The sequence below is a fragment of the Gymnoscopelus braueri genome (assembly GCF_963280865.1).
Source record: "Gymnoscopelus braueri genome assembly, chromosome: 13".
Taxonomy (NCBI): domain Eukaryota; kingdom Metazoa; phylum Chordata; class Actinopteri; order Myctophiformes; family Myctophidae; genus Gymnoscopelus; species Gymnoscopelus braueri.
In genome coordinates, this window is record NC_137615.1 from 37,324,310 (window position 1) to 37,337,700 (window position 13,391).

At 42.3% G+C, this 13,391-nt stretch overlaps 1 protein-coding gene across 2 annotated transcripts in view; it reads left to right on the forward strand.

The window, feature by feature from the left end:
- LOC308098106 (thioredoxin, mitochondrial-like) overlaps positions 1 to 13,391 on the forward strand; it is a 19,600-nt gene extending 6,209 nt beyond the window's left edge. Inside the window, exons 1-4 of one of the 2 annotated variants that reach the window (XM_080446345.1) lie at positions 5,369 to 5,441; positions 7,258 to 7,529; positions 10,221 to 10,344; positions 12,448 to 13,391. In XM_080446345.1, coding sequence (XP_080302471.1) covers positions 7,258 to 7,529; positions 10,221 to 10,344; positions 12,448 to 12,564 — 513 coding nt within the window. In that variant the 5' untranslated portion in view covers positions 5,369 to 5,441 and the 3' untranslated portion in view covers positions 12,565 to 13,391. Of the gene's footprint in view, positions 1 to 5,368; positions 5,442 to 7,257; positions 7,530 to 10,220; positions 10,345 to 12,447 lie in introns of those variants that run through there. The other variant, XM_080446346.1, reaches the window with a different exon arrangement.

Sequence of the window (13,391 nt, forward strand, 5' to 3'; positions counted from 1 at the left end):
TAATTGGAATAAGTACAAGGTCATCTGCGAGTGCATCCACTGCAATCAAACTCTTGGCACTGCCCCACCTGTCCCGCCACCTGGCATACTACCAGACAGCAGGTATTTTATACTCTGCGTTTTATTATATACTATGTCCCCAGGCTGTTATTACCACGTAAAGGACAAGCTGGGACAAAATGTTACACACAAAGATGTGAGGGAGCGTCTCTCTCCCCTGTGTGTGCAGAAGAACACAAGACCTGCCATTCATTTCGCTTTGTCTGTCCCATTAGTGAGCCGGAGTGTTCCTTAAAGGAGGCCATCGCTGTTCTGGTGGATTCAGGGGACAGGACACAAGTGGGAGAAGGAAGGAGTTGTTAAGGGGAGAGAGAGAGAAAACCTGCCCAGGTGAATAAGGTGATCCAGCAAAACTGATAACGGTTGTAGCTGAGTGGATAGAGAGGCTGTCTGGGAATTGGAAGATAGCCGGTTCATCCCAGCTGACTCATCCAAGTAAGACGATCCCTAACAGCACCCCATATGCACTCATCTGAGCAGCCATCAGCTGGGTGAAGCTGTAAAATTAATTTCCCCTCCGCAGGGGACTAGAAAATACTCCCCCTTTCCGTAACGGCAATCCTCACAAGGCGTTATATTATGTGTGACAAGACGCAATACCCGGGGAGACCTGCGTCAGAGAGTGTCATTTCCCCTCGCCCTTTACCAGGGGTCAGGTCATTCACTGACGAGACAGGCTTAGTGCCCACCTCAGCCTCTGACTGGTCCAGGTCAAAGGAATCTGGGTCACCTCCTTGTCAACGGTGCTATATCTTAACTGATGTTGCCCATCCTACCAGCCACCCAGGGCTAGGTCACACCCTCCCCTCCGGGTATCTCTCTCTTTCTCTCTTGGTCTCGGCCTCTCTCTCTCTCTCTCTCCTCACCCCTCTGCTCACCCCTCCCCTCACCTCAGAGGTGTCACAGAGAGCGGCCTTGTTCCATCCCTCGCCCCCTCGTCCGTTGGGACCCCTCAAAAATCCCAGATATCCCTGCAATTTCCGGTGCAATGTTTATTTGGTGGGAACAGGGGTGGCGGGGGGAGGTTCAGGCTGACTTGAAAAAAAGAAAAGAAAAAAGAGTCTCACTCACAAACAGTTTGGGCTGCATTTGAGGGTAAACATGTGCAGGAGGGGGCTGCGCGAGGCGAGCACTGACCAGGACTAAGGCGCGTGTGTTCTTGGCCTGACACGCAGATCCCACCTTAGCAGGGACACAGTGCACGGCTCTGTTCGGACCCCAACCGCCACAACCTCATAAACAACTATGCTACCCCCTCTCACCTCCACTCGCCTCAAGGGAGAGTGCCCTCTGCTGGGGAAATACGGACATCAGGAACCAAAAAGATTTGGTATAGGAGGGAAAAAGTAGGGGACCTAATATAGACCCTTGGGGAACGCAGATTAATTAAGTTAAAATGACTTACTTTGATGTTTGATTATCCACATTGCTTGCTCAAGTTCTGAACATTCTGAACAACAACATTATTCAGCACTACAAACTGGGAGGATATTCCCCACATAACAAGATCTGAATCTAAAATGCTGACCAGTACGTGGCCACGGACTTGAGACCTGAGGGTCAACAGATCTACGGAGACTCCATGTCCTCGTCTACCTCATTATCTCACTTCCTCCTCAAGGGGAGAGGGCAGAGGAGCGGTACAGGCAGGGGTTGGAAGGGGGTGTTCGGGGAGGCGCAGGGTGAGGGTGGTGGGGAGTTTTCAGGCAGCAAGAGGGGCACACAGAGAAGGGAGTCAGACTGACAGATAGGAGGTAGGAAATGGGGGCGTCTGTCTCTCCTGTGGTTGGCTGCTGTGTCTGAATAACCCTCTCTGTGGCCTGCCGGTCGGCCGCCACTGGACGCAAATAGCTGCTGCTGGTTGCGCTTGTTTGTAGACATGGGGTCCTTCTCTCTCTCTGCCATGCCCAGACTCTGCAACCATTCACAGAGAGCGTCATCGTCTCTGTGGCTCTCAGAAATGAGGGATAATGTATCAGAGATGTTTCCCTTAGGGCCTACAGTTCTTCCCCTCCTCCTCCTCTTCCCCCTTTCCTGCTGCTTCTCCTTGACGGCCAATGAGTTTGCCCTGGCATCCTCTCCTGTCTGAAGTGGAGACACCACTCTCACCCATCTCCCCCTGTTTTCACCAATGACCCATGAAGGTTGAGAGGGAGGGAGAGAGGGCGGTCTATGTTTCTGTCTGCTCTGTGTTACAGTTGCTAAAGATGACATACTTGTAAGAGCCCCTGCCTTCGACGCCTCACGCCCATGTGAATCGGAGTCTACCTCAGGTTGAGTTTGCTGTGATTTTAAGGCTGTGCTGCTGCGAATTTGTTCTGAGACCACATCGCCGCGGGCCTGAGGCCGTGGCTGTGCACCACAGAGGCTGCTTGTTGCCAATATGTCCTCAAAGGTGAGCGTGGAGGCCAAAGCTGTGGATGGGTGCATGCTTGTGGGCAGCACTGCCGCGTGCCTGTGGAACATTGAGCGGAGGCGACGGTGGGGGGGCAGACTGTCCGAAAGGCCCTTCGGTCCGATGCTGCGGAACAGCGGCGGGGGTCGCAGGGTGATGGAGGTTCTGGACTGTCCGACTTTCCTCCTGGCATCGTTGTCCATCTTAACACCTTGTTCTATGACGTTGGCGGAAAGTTCTTCAATGTCGTCCCAGTCCGGACACGCCATTTAGGGCAATGGTGAGGCCCATTCTGCTGTTCATGCGGTGGTGGTGCTGGCTAGGATGTGTGCACAAGTACCACGAATAGTTCAACGTCAACGAAGATCTGAGGTGGAATAGAAACAATGTTGACATTGATTGATGGGATGAATGTAGACACTATCAAGAAGGTGTTCCTTTCTTTCTAGCATCGCTATGATACATCCTTCTTTTTCTTCCTCCGGAGACAAAGGTGAAATCATAGAAAAGATAGGAAAATGATGATGGTCTGTCTGTCTGTCTGTCTGTCTGTCTGTCTGTCTGTCTGTCTGTCTGTCTGTCTGTCTGTCTGTCTGTCTGTCTGTCTGTCTGTCTGTCTGTCTGTCTGTCTGTCTGTCTGTCTGTCTGTCTGTCTGTCTGTCTGTCTGTCATCCATCCACTCACCCAGAAATATGGCAGTGTTATCAGCCAACCAACAATACCTTATATTCCTCTTCAGTCTTACAAAAACGTACCAATAGAATATATACTAACACTAATTAATTATATAAAATAATTTGAAACATACAGGAGGTATAGAATCAACGAAAAATGAAAAACTCACAAAGATGCTGTGTTTTCTCTTGTGCTCCTCTCTGTATCATACCATACTGGATATGAGTCACACTGCTCTCATGCTCACTACCCTGTTTTCAGTACAGCCACTTGAACAATGCCCCTTCACAACACCTTTCTCACTGGCTGTTCATCTCTGTAGCCTACAGCACTGTTCATGAGTCAGTTCATTGGTGAGCTCCAGATAACCCCCACCTCTCCTCCAATCCAAACACCCCCCCCCCCCCCCCCCCCACACACACACCCCTCTGTTCCACTCTCTTTCATCCTGTAGCCCATGGACAGTGCCTTACCCCTGTGTTTTAACTCCATCAATTATGAATGAATGGCACTCTAGAAAGACTGCATTTCTCATTTACCCCTGAACCTGAGCATAACTACAAGTACGATCACGATGTGAGTATTTTATTTTTATGACATTATCTAGGTAAGGCACTACAGTATTTTAGAACAGCTGACTAAGCCTTTCAGACAATATGATGGATAAACTTAATGAAATGATGGGAACATAAATGTCCCCTCATCAAAATAAACGGTGCAATCATATCGTAATATTAATGCACTTTTTTTTATAACGCATCTATCATACATAGCATGTCGTTTTTCAATAGACCAATATAAAACAACATCAAAATGGACATGTAATAGTCTACTACATAACACCAGAGGCAGCTCCACAAATCATGTTCAACCCAGATTTGGCTCGACTAAGGGAATGAACTCGTTCTCATGCTATTCATCAAAAATGTGGAATGCCCTATCAAAAGGAGTAAAGGAGTGTAAAACCCTACTCACTTTCAAAACTGCCCTAAAGATACACCTTCAGGAGGCTGCAATTCGAAAATGGCCCCTGTCTAAGTCTTAACCTACCCCCCCCCCCCCCCCCCCCCCACCCTCCCACCCTCTTTCATTTTCTTCTTTTGTATATATTTTTTTCTCTCTTCATACCAGTAACCTGAAAGCTGATTGTATGACATTCTAGTGTGTATATCTGTCTGTCTCTTATGTCATCATGATTTGTGTGCATGGGGTTCTCATCTTAACAAGTCAAGTGCTTAATGAGTCTTCCAGTTCAGTAGACCTTGTATTGTGAATTTGTACTTCCATGTACTGTGATTCTCATGTCTTACTAAATAAAAGTAGCCTACATCAATCAATCAAAACACTCACTTCCAAATGTGGCCACAGTGTGCCGGTAGTCACTAAACACAGGCGCTCAGGAGGCGTGTGAAAGTCTGCGCGGTCCCTTTTATCTGCAATGCCGAACGGAAGTGACGAAGTGCTTTGGCGGAAGTGTTTTTAGTGAATAGATCCCATTGCCCGGAGAAAAGCTCGCCCTGTGATTCGCTAGTTGGTTGTTAGGCAACCACTAATACTCTTTACTTAATTCTACAACTACACTGTAACAAAAATTCACTGCTTTTTATTTGCTCTTATTCTTTTTTCGGATTAATTTAGTTATATATCTTAATTGGACAAGATGTACAATATAGCTGCCTTATGTTTAATATATTATTTATTTATTAAAAACAGATCTACAAGCTCACAACATGAGCTTAATTGTAGATCTGCTATTTTCACTATTTATTTTTTGACAAATGCGTAAAAGGTTTTGGGGTTTTTTTTTGCCCAAGGGACACTACTCCACTACATCTCTCAGGCAAATATTGTACTTTTACTTCTACTACACTACATCTCAGAGGCAAATATTGTACTTTTACTCCAATTGTTTCAAAACTTTAGTTACTAGTTACTTTGCAGATAAACATAACTATATTGTACAACATACATTAACCACTTTAGCCCTATTTTATACCGTGGCTATTTGAAAATAGCAGATCTACAAGGCAAGCTCACAACCCATGCATCGGGCTGTGAGCTTGTAGATCTGCTATTTTCGAGCATTTTATCACTTTTACTTTTGGTACTTTAAAGTATATTTCGATGCCAATACTTATGTAAGTAACATTTTGAACACAGGCCTTTTAGCCTGTATGTAAGTATGTAATTCACACAGCTAATTAGATTAGACCGCCTGTTCCTCCTGACAATGGGATTCAAAATACATGTTATTATACAGTGAGTCTGGTCCGGGGGCGGACAGGAGGAACGGGCGAAAACACACAGCACGGTAAATGTTTGCTTTTTTAACACCAGTACTACATTTGTGTTATGTGTGTATGTGGGGGGTAAGGTGTGTACTACTTTTGCGTGTAGCTACGATCTGTTTGGATAATGTGTGTTTATAAAACACCAGGAGGAGGAAGAGGAGAAGATAAGGAGATGAAGGGGACAAAGTCACACGGAGGTTATTCCAGGAAAAAGAAGCTTAATTTACATTTCGCCGTACGAGTGTGCCGCGGCGACATTTATGTCTCTTTAGTTGAATGCACGTCATTTTATCGAGCGACAAAGTATACGTTTTATAGCCTTTTTAATGCCTGCTAACTTTAGGGGGTTGTTGTGAAACACCTCTGACGTCATTTATCAAAACAACGTAGCAGCAGAAGTTCAGGTGTGTGCAGTGGTGGAAAAAGTACTTAAGTAAAAGTATCAAAAGTGCAATGTAGAATTTACTGGCGTGAAAGCACTAAACTATTGGTATCAAAATGTACTTAAAGTACTAAAAGTAAAAGTACTCATTATGCAGAATGTCCCATTTCAAGTTTTCAAAAGTATAAAAATATTTAGAAAATACCAGATATACAGGCTTGTGAGCTTGTAGATCTGCTATTTTCAAATGGCCGACATGTATATATATCAAATCGTTGTTAGTACAGATGAAGCTGTCTTATAAACTTTTCCTACATTATCTACCAGTGCAATCATGGGAGAATGTAGCCTAGATCCAGATTTAAAAGTTCTACATTCACCCATTGTACACTCCATTTTGTACACCCCATTTTACATAAAGGTGATAACCAGGCTTGCCTTACATAACTGTCCTGTCCTCAAGTTCAGCCAGCCACTACAGTGCCTTTATGGCCTTGTCCCAGTTCAACAACTTTCCTAGGGCTGCACAATTAATTGAAAGTAATGTAAACTATGAGTTCTATAGACATTTATTAATCCAGAGGGAAATTCAGTCACCATAGCGGCACTGCAGTAAGTATGAAACAAAGATACAGGGAAGGGTATAGAACAAGCACAGATAAGTAGTACTAGTAATTCTATCAACACTAAAATATTATAAAAGCCAGTATAAAACACCACCTGACCTGGTCTTCTGCCCCCTGAACTGGTCAGGTGAGCAAAGTGGATAGGCCGCCAATAGGTGGACATGGCGGTGAAGGTGACATTTGTATTAATCGCCAACAAAAACGCTATATAAAAAAAGACCTAAAGGGACTGACACGGCCGTCTACACTAGGCCCAACAGGACACATATAAAAATAATGTGCAATCTGTCATTGTAAAAGGGCATATAGTAGTTATGCACAGTATGTACAATCTATTACCAGTAATAGGTATGTGCATGCGGTAGGAATATATGTACAGATAATGAACTGTAATTAACTAGGTTTGTCAGTTAAATAATCGTGAAACTTGGTTATTCATCTTATTTTATCAGCTGTTGCACTGTAACCCTTCCCTCATATCCAGCCATTACACAATAATCGGAACATTGTACAAACTATAAGCGCAACAAAAAGGTATTAAGAATGTGAAACCAAAAGTTATCATGATTAACAACTTAGCTGATCTACAAGCTCACAATGCATCACATTGCGACACGTGAGTGTGTACGTTTTTGACAATTTTCGCCTATAATGACATACCCAAAATATGGACGCCAGGTCGACAATGGTTAATAACAACCTGATTTCAGTATCATTTTAATCAAACATGCAACCCTAAAACTCTTCTGAAACCACAGCTGAATAAAGAACCCATACACGTGCTCTGTTCTTCTTTGCTTTGTTCTCCTATCCCATCTTCCTCTTCAGATGGCTCACAGGCTGCTTGTCCGTAGAGTTTGGACCTTCACTGTGAAAGACGTCCGCTGTCTCCCAGTCCTGTCCTCTACAAACTCAACGTCGTCCTTCTCCACGTCGCCGCAGTCAGCTACACCCCGTCTCAACTTCCTGTCTCGCTCGCTACCTCGCTCCCTCCCCCACACCTTCCGTCGTGAGGTCTCTTTCAACATCCAAGACCACGAGGATTTCACAGAGAGGGTCATCAACAGTGATCTACCTGTGTTAATCGACTTCCACGCCCAGTGAGTATCTCGGGGAGCAGCTGAATGAAGGAACGAGTGAAAACCAATTGATTTGCATTGGGTATGAATTATGGATGCTCTGATATAAAACAAATATATATACGCCAACTAACTCAACAATTAAGCACGAGTTGGTATTATTGGCATTTAATGACACTGGTGTGAGAAAATACATGTCGCCTTTTAATGTAAATTCTAATGTCCTTTTTTTGTTTAACAAGGTGTGTATGTGGCCAACTGATTTACCAAGGCATGGTGATGATAATTAAGAATAATGACGTGCCTGAATTTTATTATATTGTCCCAGGAAAAGCCTCTCTTTAAATGTATAGTTCTAGGAGGTAATATTACCTTTGACATGGACTGGGACAGCTGACCACTTGTTTTCCACTCTACTTGACACCATTGAGGTTACACAAGGGCCTATGACTGACCAGACACTGAGGATATATTGCTCTAGAGACGGTTACACACATGCAGTATATATAGCTTTTAGATGACCTCTATTGACCCAAAACAAATCCTCAATGCCTGCAGGAGTTGACAGGTATACCCTGCAGAAAAGTGCAACTGGAACCATTGGCAGTTTCCATCATTTGTAGTTTCAAGAATCCTATACAATATGAGGGTTAAAAATGCTTTAAATAAATAAATAGAAAGTAAATGAGCATGTTAAATGGGCATGAAAACCTAGGCTGATTTTTGTATTTTGTCTTAAATTCAGGTAAAACTACAGCAGATTAAAAACATGGCAGACTAGCAAGCAATGCAAATGCAGCTAATAGAATTAATAATGGGTCTCTTAGATTTCGGTGTGCCCAGAGCCATAGGTGTGCTACTGGTCAATGCTTGCACATGCACACACACCTAAATCTAATTCACCCATTATTCATTTCTGCTTACATCACGGTGTACAGATTCTTAATTTGCCAAGATTGCCAATCCCACACTCGTCACTAGTACGAAAAATGGTACACAATGGTCTCCTAAGTGGGTGCGGTCCCTCCGTGGATGAGACCGTTAAATGTGTCACCACCAAAGCCGCACCCCTTCTTGGGGGCATGATCTCCATTGTAAGCCTGCTTTTGGACCTAAATTAGCTTAGTTATTATTATATTATATTTCCAACAAGCTGGAGATATTCTGAGCATTTTGTAGTTGTTAAGAACGAGAGCTTTTACAGTTTATCTGCTCCAACCTGATGGCGTCACATCAGATTACTTCTGAGTTATGCACGTCTTGTTGACATCTCTATTCTATCGGCTGTATTGATGGAAGAGAGAGGATATTGATTCATGATATCTCTACCGCAGTGTCCTTGTCTATCAATCAATAAATCGAATGAGCAGAGCTCTCGTTCCTTAAAAACGACTTAACGAAAAAATATCAGCATAGTATGGAAATGCTGAGAATATTTCCAGCTTGTCAGATATATATATATATATATATGAAAAATATTGGATAGCGTTGTACATATACACATACTGTATACTGTACATAATATACTACATATATGTATATAAGCTAATTTAATCAAATGGCGTAGGCTTACAATGGAGACTGTTCCCCCAGAAGAGGTGTGGCTTTGGTGGTGAGGCGTTGTCGGTCTGAACTATTGGAATTAAAAGAGACTCAAATCTCAGGTGCTTTATGATCGTTTATGAGCTGGAAAACAAACTACAAAATCAGTCAGTACTATAGAAACAGTCCTTAGTGCATATAGTCTCTTGTGCAGATATGTCAGTGTACATACAGTAAGTGACATTGCAAGTGTAGCAGCTGCGGAGCACAACCGCAGTCATATACACACACAAATTATTTTGTGTGACAACCTGTAGGCTGTTGTCTCTTCTCTCCAATCACAAAATGGTTGCTGCATTTGTGGCACAGCTATTTTAGTCCTGTGTAAACCAGCATTGTTTTCAATCAGTTGGGCTTCAGTTGAACTTGAATCACATTACTTAGTATGTACCCAGAAATTCAGATGAGCTCAATGTGAGACAACACAGTGTCTGTGCTGCAGCTACATAACAATCGGAAAGAAAACTTCCGTATCTGTGAAGCTGAGAGAATGAGTAAGTTATTCTTATAAGATGTGCTGCCAAAATGGCTTTGCATAGCATGCATTGCATAGCATGTTGATGAACTCCTTAACTAGGCCGCATGTTTATGTAGTCCTCAGAAAAACATTGATTCTGATATTAAGCAAAACTATTTTAGCTAGATGTTATGAGAGATTTAAAGGAATGAAAACATTTGACCACTTTTCATCTTCAATTATCTCACAGTGATTGATAGAATTCCTCTGGGAGGCTCCATTTGACTGAGACTGGACTTTCAGGCATGTAGAGAGCAGACATACTGGCGTTACAAATGACACACATTATAAAAGTCAGCTGGTATCCAACCACAAGTTAATTAGCAGCCGTTGTGTAGTCGAAGCGAGTCTGGCTTATTATCTGTGGATTTGTCTGCACCGTATCACAGAATTTAATTCAATGCATTGAAGCCTTGTTCTAAATGTGTTGGTCCATATTCCTAGTTGGTGTTTATTTGACTGTTGTAAATTCATTTAGAAGTGAATAGGTTTTAGGATGTTGTAAACATTAAAAAATATATAATAATTACCTAGCATTTAAAACTGAATTCTCATTGCTAACTTGGAATAATGTACTATTGATGTTTTGCTAGGTGGTGTGGTCCCTGTAAGATCCTTGGGCCGAGGTTAGAGAAGGCTGTTGCAAAACAGAAAGGCCGCATCGCCATGGCAAAAGTTGACATAGATGATCACACAGACTTGGCTATCGAATATGGGGTAAGAACTTGTTGACTAATTGAGTGTTACTGTTTGTAGTCCTAAAACCTGGACAGTTTGTAGTCCTAAAACCTTGACAGTTTGTAGTTCTAAAACATGGAAGTGAGTTATTAATTTATTTCGTTTATTTTCTTTAAGGAACATTTTGCCTTTTTTCCATATATGGTTCCTCACTAATACTCATTGCTCACTATGGGACGGTTCTATTTCTGTCTTATACCATACATTATATCAGAATCTGTAAAAAAAAAAAGAAAAAAAAGTAAAACATGCTATCTAAATAACATTCTTAATATTTGTGGTCAAGCAAAACAAATCTTAAGTAACGAAGATGTGAACAAAAATATATCTGCATGGTGTAATTATCATATATCCAAAGATGCACAGCTTGGGTGTGGCAAGTCATGTGGTACAGTAAGTACTGGGAGCTGATGGTAGGTGTTGCGCTCCACCTCAGCAATCCATCTCCCAGGAGTCTTAGCGCACTGCGAAACGGGGATAGACTCCCGCACTCTGGCTGATACCGACAATAAGCCTCTCCGACGTACTTACTTATTGATGCAATGGTCCCGGGCTCCCCCAGAGTTAGTGTCGAAGTGTCCTTGAGCAAGACGCTGAACCCCTAATTGCTCCCGATGAGCAGGTTGGTGCCTTGCATGGTTTCCTCTGCCATCGGTGTATGAATATGTGTGTGAATGGGTGAATGTAATGCACAATCTATGTAAAGCACTTTGGATAAAAGCGCTATATAAATGCACCATTTACCATTTTACCATTTACCAATGGCTTCTATTTTCAGCATGCTAACTTTCTAGGAAGTTTACTGTAGTTTCCATTCGCTTGGAATCCCCACCGATAATGTTGGCAGGTTTCTGAACTGTCCACAGCCTGGCCTACAAAAAGACAAAGTCCCTTTAGCACTATATACTTTTACTTACTTTTTTAAAACTTATTTTTAGTTAATTATTTTGGTTCCTTGGAGCAGCTTTCAAAACAATCTCATCTAATTAAATAGTTTTGAAACCCCCAGTTTAATTTCCTCTCTTCTTACCCCACTAGATAAAAAATGCAATCCCGCGGAGGTGCATAATCCCCCTGAAGGGATTTATTTTTCAATAATGACCAGCTACCCGTCAAGTATCCTGCTTATTACACGTCTACTTAATAAATTAATTAATAAATTGACCCAAAAGTAACAACAAAACTAAGTATTTCCTTGATTACGGACTTATGAAAGTATTCCATAAGTGTTGCGCTGGGCGGACACGGTCACCTCGGAAAACAAGGAAGTGTAGTTGATCAAATAGAATACATTTTTGGTTACTGCATTGTCTATTTCTCGGTTCAAATGTTTTCAAAAACATTCTTGAGAGCAGCGTTTAGTTGTAAATGACATGGTGTGTTTGTTTACATGGCTGTCATGTTGGATACAGCATAAAATTAAGCACCGCAGGTTGATATGAGCAGGTGCTCTTTTTTTTTTTTTTAGAGAGCGGTCTGTTATTGAACTCATCGGTCATTATCCAGAAATAACACACCGCTGAATTCAGCGATTGACCAATTGGAATCAAGCATTCAACCAAGCTGTGTAATAAATGTATATATACACACACACTCACATTTATTTTGTCATGAATGAATGCACTATTTTATACTTCGTAACCAGTATTAATGATTTACTTCGTGATAGTGTCGTGAAGTAGTGAAAATAGCCAAATATCTGCTGTTTTGGATATTTCTGACAATTCAAAAAATGACATGCCCAAAATAGAGACGCCACTTTGAAAGCGGTTAAAGCGGCACTATTTAACTTTTTTTTAAATTAATAAAATGTAGTTTTGTATGTTAATACAATATAACTTGGGATGGTTGTATTTTGTCTCCCTGCTCTTCTATTGAGACATTTAGATCGTGTCAAAGGTCATGTCTCACCTAGACACAGGATCTGACACGAGGCTCTATTAGCTCAATGTTAAATCGGGTTCAAATCCGAGGTAGAAGAGGAAAGTGCAGCTTTAAGTCTGTCTGTGGGTTTTATAAAAAATCAAAGAGCACGTCTTAGAGTTTCTTACTCCTTTAAAGCCAACCTGCCTCTCTCTCCAGGTGTCTGCAGTTCCCACAGTAATCGCCATGCGAGGAGGTGAAGTCATCAACCAGTTTGTGGGGCTCAAAGATGATGACCAGCTGGACTCGTTTGTGGGCAATCTCATTGGACAATGAATATTTCAGACCCCCATTTTGACCCCATTTTTTCCAAGTCTGCCCTGCAGCACCAAACCTTTTGAAACAAACAGCCAACCAAAATAAACCGGGCCTGTCACAATCCCTGCAGATGCACAACGCTCTCACCCATCCCTGAACTCACTGCTTTCTGATCTGTACCGTTCCTCTTTCATACTGACCTTTCTATCTCTCCTTCTCTCTATTTATCTGTAGTCTAGCGATGGGTGTGTGCCTTTGTGGGACTCCATTCCCCTTTTTGTTCAGGTGTTGCTTTCACCTGGCAACATTTTGATCCCTTCCATCATCTGTAATGGCTCCACACCTGCGAGAGCGGCTGAGTCAGTGAGTTACAGTTTGCTATGATAGAATCTTTAGGGTGGACAACAACACCGCTGTACTGTACTTTATATGATGTAATATGAGGGATATATGATTAGTATGGAGTTGGGGGAGAATTAACAGGAAAGCTGATGTTGGTGAATGAGCTTTGTGATGTTGCCATGTTGCAGTTCCTGCTTTTGTCCACAAGAGGGTGCTCTTTCTCTAGAATTGCAAGGCCGCACAGTCATTTTACACCATTATGCCTAATGTGAGAGGAATGTGTCAGTCACAGTCTGTGTATGTGTGTGGGGTGACTGTGTGTGCGTGTGTGTGCAGCGTGCATGAGCTATCTACATCTATCTGTTTCTGGATCTGACTGAAATGTGAGTTAGGTGGGAATCAGAAATATGGTTATGGGGTTTGACATAGATTTTATTCGAATAATAAACTATGTAATATGACCAAGTGAAGTAATAAATAAAAGAGTTAAAAGATGTTCTATA